This window comes from Camelus dromedarius, chromosome 2, assembly GCF_036321535.1.
Source record: "Camelus dromedarius isolate mCamDro1 chromosome 2, mCamDro1.pat, whole genome shotgun sequence".
In the NCBI taxonomy this organism is placed as follows: domain Eukaryota; kingdom Metazoa; phylum Chordata; class Mammalia; order Artiodactyla; family Camelidae; genus Camelus; species Camelus dromedarius.
In genome coordinates this window covers 83095465-83103706 of record NC_087437.1, presented here as the reverse complement: position 1 = coordinate 83103706, position 8242 = coordinate 83095465, and the positions used below count along the sequence as shown (strand labels likewise).

Sequence of the window (8242 nt, the reverse complement as noted above, 5' to 3'; positions counted from 1 at the left end):
CTATCTCTAAGAAATTCTGAAATGAGTTTTTGCTGAAAAGGATGTAGAAAATATTTACTCACATCATGTAATGAGATTAGGAACCATAAAATTAAGATCTTAAAACACATTTCTTAAGTTGTCATAAAATTCATGTTGTGAAAAATCTGAAAATTATTTTTTTACTTTGGAGGTTGCTTTCAAAAACTTAGTGTAAAGAGATTAACAGGATGTTATTGCCACTGGTTTTATGTATTAGTTTAATCAAAAATGATCAGATAGCAGTAATTTCATATGGTTCTACCTGATTAGAATCATTAGACAGCTGATAACTGTAATATAAAACAACAAATGGTATAATGTAGCCCTATGTCATTCCAAAGAGAAGTCTTTGCAGGAGAGAATGACTTCAGCTACTCTGAAATACGCTTAAACTACAACACATATTCAGCACCAGGGTTTATGGTGCTAGCTCTTCATATTTAAGGATGCTACTGGTGAGGCTCAGAAGTTGGATTCTGACTGGGCTTCCTCAGTGCACATCAGACGGGTGTCACAGGGACAGTCACAGATAACTTTGGGGTAACAAGAGGCAGGGACATTGTTTAAAATAAATAACTTCTGAATCCAAAAATGTCATGTTGGTCAATCACTTAAAAATCCCATTCCCAAAAGTATGCTGTGCTTGATCACTTAGCTTCTCTACCTTCCACAGAAAGTGCTGAGAGGCAATAAAACTTTAAGAACTAGGAAGAGGTAGGAAACTGAGTAACCAGCCATTTCACAGGCAATAATTGGCTACAGAGTAAAAATGGCTTTGTTGTAAGTCAGAAACTGACTCGATCATTTCTTTAATATAGAACATAATCACCCACAGTCATTAAATGACTTTATGAAAAAATAGGCACACTAAGTATGATACAGAATGATCACAAAACTACTTTCAAAACATGTTTTAAAACTCTGAAACGTAAGAGATAGTCTCTTATTTTCTAATGGGGGCAAGGAGATCCCACATTTTCTGGAAGGTAAAACACAGATCAAAACACTGGACATAAAGGTAGGCCTGTAGATCAACAATGAATTTTCCACAGAAAATCACAGAAATCCTCATTCAGAATCCTGTACTATCCTTATCCTAGGGTACTGAGATTTAATCAACTCAGACACTATACACAATTCTGAGTCTCTTCTCATTTTTTATTTTATTTTTTAAAAAAGACAGATTTAGGATATTGTAAGAAATTACTAAGTTACATTTTTTTTTTAAAATCTGTCAAGTACTACAGTAATGGAATAAATAAATAAGATTTTTTAAGTTCAATGTTTATAGACATATTTATAAAAAAAATGACTGAATTAGAAGACATTAAATAATGTTGATACACACCAGGAAGGGATTAGGCAAGGAAAGGCACATCATTTCACCACAAGAAATAAAGACCATACTTGGAAGTCGGTGACCAGCCAAAGCTTTAGGTCTTGTGGTAGTTTTCCTAGCTCCACAGGGTCATTATGGTTGAACTTTCTTTATGGTACTTAGCTGAAATAAATAGATAGCAGTTGGAGAATTTTACTCTGTGACCCTAATGTAATGTTAAAAACAAAGCACTCTTTTAATAAGCCTGGTGTGTGAAGAGGGAAGGAACAAAAATCCAAAATGGTTGGTGATACTGAAAATCCTATTGACATATTAAGGAGAGTTAAAAAAAAAAAAAAGTGTCTGGCTGAATTGGAATTCTTGCAATTACAAAGTTAAAATTCCATGTAAACACTTCCTTTATTGTAAACAGACACAGTGTAGATAAACAACTGCCATATTTCACCTCAGATGAAGCTATATGCCAATATTTAGGGAAAAAGATCTTAGGTAATTTCCCTATTTCAGATAGTCTAAGTCCTTGAAAATACACCAATACCTCTGGTTGACTGGCTATCCACAGTAGCAAAATGAATATAAGTTTTGACAATTTATAGGGGTCTCAAAGAATCTTAAGAGTTTCCAGTTGAACAGATACAGTTACTTTACTGAAAAGTCAACAGACATCAGCAGAACTCACTTTGGGTCACTCTTCCACTACCAATTTTCTTTCCCAAATCTGTGCCAAGTGTCTATTCATTTTTTTCTGTCTGGATTTTGAACCTAGATTAGTTTGCCTGAAAGATGGAATCCCTCAGGTTCCCATATAAATTTCAGTGGTATTAAGGAACAACCATCTGTATGAATAAATAAAACGGATTTTCAGGATAAAATGGTATACCCACAAAAAAAAAAAGTTAAATTAAAAACAATTAGGGGCAGATAAGGGGAAAACATTAATATCAAAAATCATAAAAATGGCAATGCTAAAGCAGGCAGCTTCCCACTCAGGCCACACGATATGCCTTCATTAAGGTGTACTCTTTCCGGTTGGTATGAGCAGCCCAGATGAAGAGAGCAGAAGCCATGAACTGTAAGGGAGCTGAGACGCAAGCCAGGCAGAAGGACCATCCAAATTCGCCGGACACATTCTCAGGCAGCTCTAGCTTCTGGTGGAGTAGTTCGATTCCAGCAACGTAACAACTCACTGAGCCCAGTGTACACAGACCTTGGAGGAAAATTTAGAAAACAAAACATAGCAAGATAAGAGCATGGTAAGAGCTTTCCAGGCAACATGACAGGGCAGTAATATGTGATCCCTAAGGAGGCAGGAAGAAGATAAAAGTATGATGACAAGACCCACCTGCAAGGAGATGGAGAATGCCTGTGGCAATGGTGGGATACAAGCTTCGGCAGATACAAGCACAAAGTCCAATCAAAGCCCCAAAGCACATCAAACCTAGACTAACAAAAGGTAAAAGAAACTGGCAACGCCAAAGATCTTTTAAAAGACAGAGAAAAAAGAAATGTTATCATGATTTCAGCTTTTCCACAATGGCAATTTCTTTCATATTCTAATTAGAGCTTTTCTCAAAAAGTGAGGAGTACTTTAGCAATTAGGTTTTTTCCTAAAGCATACTGTTCAAAACTATGCCAACTTTGTCCTGGTAAAAGTAAAAGGACACTAACAGTTAACTGCTACTGAGGACCTACTATGTATCAGGCAGTGTTCTACACATGCTTTGTGTATTAATCCTCCCAACATCCCCATGAAGTAGGTACTAGTACTATTATCTCCATTTTATAAATGTGGAAACTGAAACAAGAGGTATAAATAACTTGTACAAGGTAACACAGTAAGTGGTAGAACCAGATTTGAAGCAGAGCATTCTGGTTCTACATACAAACAAGTCTAAGTCCTTACAGGATCTCAAGGTAGGAATAACAAGTAAATGAATAGTGATTATAAAAGACCTGTCAAAAGAATATACATAAAGCATAAAGCAGAGGATCTAGTATGCACCAGACACTCAGTAAGTCATAGTTTTAATTATTATAAATTCCCTCAACAACATGGGAAAAAAGCTGATGACTTTACAAAGCATCCCATTACATTTTCAGATTATTTTAATTAGAGGAGTGTAGTAGTATCAACTCTAAACCAACTTTTACCTTTTAGTGCTAGTTTTACTTTCTGAAACCAGATAAAAGTCTTTTCTCTAACTTCCCTTCAAACTCTGTTAGTAATAAAATTCTTTCTATGTATTCATAATGCAAAGTTGAATACCTGCCACTTAATCAATGTTACCTTTCATGACATGGTCATTCTTGTGGGCAAGCTCCTGTAACTCCCCACAGCCTAGAAACTAGGTTCATATCTGAAGACAGTATTTCCTAGGCAGCCTGACCATCAAGGAATAGAATGCTCCTAACACTTAGGTGACTCATAAAGCTTGCAGTCAACTGTTTTCACATATCCCTATCTGAACTCAGATAAATTAAGTGTTTAACTCAAATACAGAAATTTATTACTTATCTCTATTAAATTTCCCCCTTAAATGGGCCCATTAATAACATCTTATAGAGTGTCTGGATTCTGTCATCCAATGTATTAGCTGCTCAACTTCGTATTTGTGATTTGTTATGTATCTAATGTCTAAAATATGTTATCAACAGAACAGAGTTTATTGGGATAATGCTAGAGACCTTATTTCAAGTTGACACACTGAACTAACTCATCTTGTTCCAAAAACAGAGTTTAACAAAAGGCAAATGCAGTTATTTTCTTTTTTCCTCCAAATAGTCCTGCTGAGTTCAAAGTACTCACAGGTCCGAAGCAGATCAATCCCACTATTGTGGTTTCCAGGATCAACAAATTTCTCCATGAACTGCTCATTTAGCGTGAAACTCATACATTTTGTGACCATATCAAATGACTCTGGAACAAGAATAACAATGATTGCTTGTTGTTTTAATTATAAACATTTAACAAAAATCTCTTTCACTAATTGCCCTCTGAAATAGAAAGTGGTATGGAAAAATGTTCTCAGGGAGACAGCAACCTCTATGGCCCCACGTGATACACAGGATTCACTAATGCCCAATGGACCAGTGGACCTCAGCAGTAGGCTTAAGACATGGACACAAGAAGGAAGAAAAACATTATGAGTAGTAAAATAAATGAGACTAGATATGTAAGAAGACTAGGAAGAAAAAGGAGGGGCCAAAGACTGAAATAAACAGAAACTTTGATGATCTCCCCGAAACGGACTCCCTCAGCCATGTTCCCCATCTCAGGTAATGACACTTCCATCCTTCTAGTTCCTCAGCCCAGAAACTTTAGAGTCCTTCTTGCCCATATGCCTTCCACTAGGAAATCCTAGAGGCTCTACCTTCAAAATATATCTAGAATTCAAGCACTGCTGAGTACTACCGCCCTGGTCTGAGTCACAATCACCACTCACAACCACCACCTGAATTGACACAGTAGCCTCCTGACTATCTCCTGGCTTCCACTTTTACCAACTACCTGTTTTCAACACATCCACCTGGGTGGCCTAATTATCTTACTTCTGCTCAAAGGCCCCCCCATGGCTCCACCACATTCAGAGTGAAAACCAAATTCCTTGTCATGCCTAGAGAATCCTACATGATCTGTCCAACTCCCACTCTGTGAATATGTCTCTGGCAGCATATCCAACTCTCTCATCTCCTTCCCTTCTCAGCCCACTGCCTTCCTTGCTGGTTCTGGAATATTTCAGGCATGCTTCCACCACGAGGACTTTGCAGGAGTCATCCCTTCCAACCTACATGATTCTCCCTGCCGCCACAATTACCTGCATGGCCAACTCCTTCACCTGTATCAAGTCTTTTACTCAAGTGGTGTCTTCTTGTTGAAGCCTATCCTGCCTATACTAACAAATCGTGTAATTCACACCTACTAACATCCCCTTTCCTACATATTTCCAAGTCCCCTTTATCTTCTTGTATTTTTCAAAGCACATGTCATCTTCTACTATATAATTATTTATTCTGTTTACACTGTTATAATTATTTATTCTGTTTATTGCCCGTTAGTCTTTATTAGAATGTTAGCTCCACAGAAGCAGGGATTTTGGTTTTTTTTCCCTAATGTACTCCAGACTCCTAGAACCTGGATCACGAAGGCATGTAAAAAATGTTTGTTGACTAAACGAGTGATTGCTACAATTCAAATACCAATTGCTCCTATGCTCTCATAAATAGCATTAAACATTTTAATAAATTTTAACCAACTTTCACCTCTTTCCAAAATACTTTCTTTTTTCCGTATGAAATCACAACTACCATCCTTCTGATGTATGGCAACTCAAGCCTGTTGTGCTATGATTTGAATACAGTGCTTCCCACCAAGAGGCCAACAGAAGTAGTTGTAAATGGAAATAAATTATCAAGTTGTTTCTTACAAAGAGCTCTAAAGCTTCCATCTTAATAACTGGAAATCAAAAATTTTAACTGTTAGGGAAGCTTACAGTTAAGCTTACAGAATAAACCTGAGAGACAATTTTTTAGATTTTTTTTTTACTTCAGTAATGCACATTTTTAACCTATAAACTCCTATCAAGATTGTTGTAAAACAGTTTCAAATAAGCAATTTAAATACAGAGTTGGTCAAATTATATCCTCTAAGATTAGAGGGCAAATGATAATATTTACTAAAACACAGCCAAACATAAAAAGACTACCAATTCATGTGTTAACTTCATTTTGGATACCACTCCTTTTACCTGTTACCAAGTATTTAAAATCTGCCAAAGTTCTTTTCCAATTACTTCCTCATGACATATCTGAGATTAAGAAAAAGATAAGTGGGTAAATAAGAACAAAGATTTGTAAATAAGTGCAATGGTTTTCCCAAGGACAGTTACTTATCCAACTGATACTAGCGAGTATTATGGCAATTCACGGAAAGTGGGGAGAGAAGGTGGTAGGGAAAGAAGAGACACGTAAGATTTATTTGGGCCATCATCACATTACTTTCTCTATTATTGAGTAGGTAAAAGAGACAAAGTTAAGAGAAATACCTGTCCTTTCCGGTGGGCTATACCAGTATGTGTTCTGGGGTATAGTGATACACCGTCTCCACAATCCCACCGTGCCATTATATCGGAAAAGTGCATCATTGTAAGTCTTCTCATCTGCCTCATCACTAGCAAAGTCGGTCCAGATGCTTTTGTTCAAATCACTGGAATTTTCTTGAACTGGACTTCGATATTCATACCAGAAGTCTGTGCCAATTGAGGCTGCCATGTAGATGGTAGAAATGAGGCTAAGCACACAAGCAATTACAAATGCTGTAGCAAAACGGTTATCCATTCTGGCATTCAGACTGCTCTGTTTAAAAGTTGAAGAAAGAAGAAAAGTTAGACTTCAAGGACAAATACAGATTTTGAAAGCAATTATCTCAAAATCACTCTTTATCCTATTCCCCATCCCATGGATCTTTAAAATAATGTATAATCATTAATGAACATATATTTTTAAAAAAGAAGTAAGCATGTGCTTAAGTTCAAAACAAAACTCATTATCATGAAAGTACTTATTGAATGCTCACATACCCAGGATGCTACGGAGACAGAGGTCTTGTTCTCTAGTCTATCACCTGCACACTAAAACAGACAACACTGAAATGGACATACACATTACAGATACAAACAATAGACATGCCCAGAGTCAGCAATGTACCTTGCATAAATTTTTAATTACAGATTGAATTTTTATACAAGCTACCAAGCATTGTGTTCTGGGTCTGAGTGTGGAAAAGGCATAGGAAAAGGAAGCAGGGGAAATCGGCCCCTCCCAGTTTTCCTCTGAATAGGGAAACCTTCTAAAACAAGGTTAAGAGTCAGGAGCTATTTAGAAGACAGTTGAAAATGTTTGTTAACCCAGAGAGAAAGGTTGTTGCGGACGTACGAAGAGCAAAGAGAATAATAACATAGAATAATGCCAGATACCAATCTGCCCCTAATCCATTAAAGCTAAGCCAAGCTCCTTTACGCTGCCAAAGTCTTCACTCCTATCTACTCTCTCCATTCCTTACACTTTTGAATCTCCTCATCTGCAGACTAAACGATCCCTTCCCAGCCGGAAAGAAAATTCTGAAAGGGGCAAAATACGAACACTCTAAAGGCGTGGACAGGCTCAATGGCAGTAGTAAATGGCCGCAATAAAATGACTCAAGGCAGATCAAGCTGAGTCAAACACTGCAAGTATATACTATGACCGCACCAAACACCTTACAAAAGGAGCACGAAAACAGGCTCGCAAACTGGGGTTGCTGAGTTTGGAAAATGGCAAGTGACTCAGGAGAGATCAAGGCAATTACAATAATTAACGATAACTCCAGAAGTTGGGTTTGTATTTTTATTCTTTTTAATCCCTTTTCATCCTGGTGCTCTCAAATGACCTTAAAAGGTCTGGGGCACCGGGAGCGGCGGTTTGCCCAGGCCGGACGCCCGGCGCTGTCACCTCGCGGGGCGCACCTCGGGGCCGGGGGAGGTCGAGAAAAGCCGGGGCTGGGGCGGGGCAGCCCTGCGCGGTCCCAGCCGGGGGCCCCAGGTACCAGACCAGGCCCCTCCCCAGACTACCCGGCCGAAGGAAAAGCCCCGCCTCAGCCCCCCGCTCAAAACCCGCACAGCCCCGGCCGCGCCCGGGGAGGGAGCCCCTCTTCAAACGGCTGGAAGCGTTGAACGGCTAACGCGACCCCAGCCCAGCAACGCCGGTCCCGCTCACTCACCGCCCATCCTCCTGCTCCGCCAGCTTCACCCTCAAGCTCAAACCACTGCACCCTACTCTCCCCGCGCCTCCTCTGACGCACTTCCCTGCAGAGCCCGCCCCCTCCATAACTCCCGCGCCTCCGCCTCC

General features: G+C 39.0%; 1 protein-coding gene across 2 annotated transcripts; it reads right to left on the bottom strand.

Moving 5' to 3' along the window:
• Positions 1–1158: 1158 nt before the first annotated feature.
• CLDND1 (claudin domain containing 1) lies at positions 1159–8236 on the bottom strand. Of its 2 annotated transcripts, XM_010978495.3 has the most exons (6): positions 8115–8236; positions 6937–6987; positions 6403–6712; positions 4167–4277; positions 2703–2840; positions 1159–2567 (listed from the first exon to the last, which is right to left on the bottom strand). In XM_010978495.3, the coding sequence occupies exons 3-6, from the start codon at positions 6692–6694 to the stop codon at positions 2347–2349; spliced, it is 762 nt and encodes a 253-aa protein (XP_010976797.1). In that variant the 5' UTR covers positions 6695–6712; positions 6937–6987; positions 8115–8236; the 3' UTR covers positions 1159–2346. The 2 variants fall into 2 exon arrangements, with proteins under 2 accessions (XP_010976797.1, XP_010976795.1); XM_010978493.3 differs by lacking the exon at positions 6937–6987 and having other exon boundaries at positions 8115–8234.
• Between the last annotated feature and the right edge of the window lie 6 nt (positions 8237–8242).

What these genes read in the sequence shown, in the direction of transcription:
- CLDND1 (XM_010978495.3), bottom strand. Translation starts at nt 6,694, where the DNA reads ATGGATAACCGTTTTGCTACAGCATTTGTAATTGCTTGTGTGCTTAGC. An exon ending in TAGCCCACCGGAAAGGACAG is followed by an intron (nt 4,278 to 6,402) that starts GTATTTCTCTTA and finishes TTCTTGTTCCAG; the next exon opens with AGTCATTTGATATGGTCACA. An exon ending in GATTGATCTGCTTCGGACCT is followed by an intron (nt 2,841 to 4,166) that starts GTGAGTACTTTG and finishes GTCTTTTAAAAG; the next exon opens with ATCTTTGGCGTTGCCAGTTT.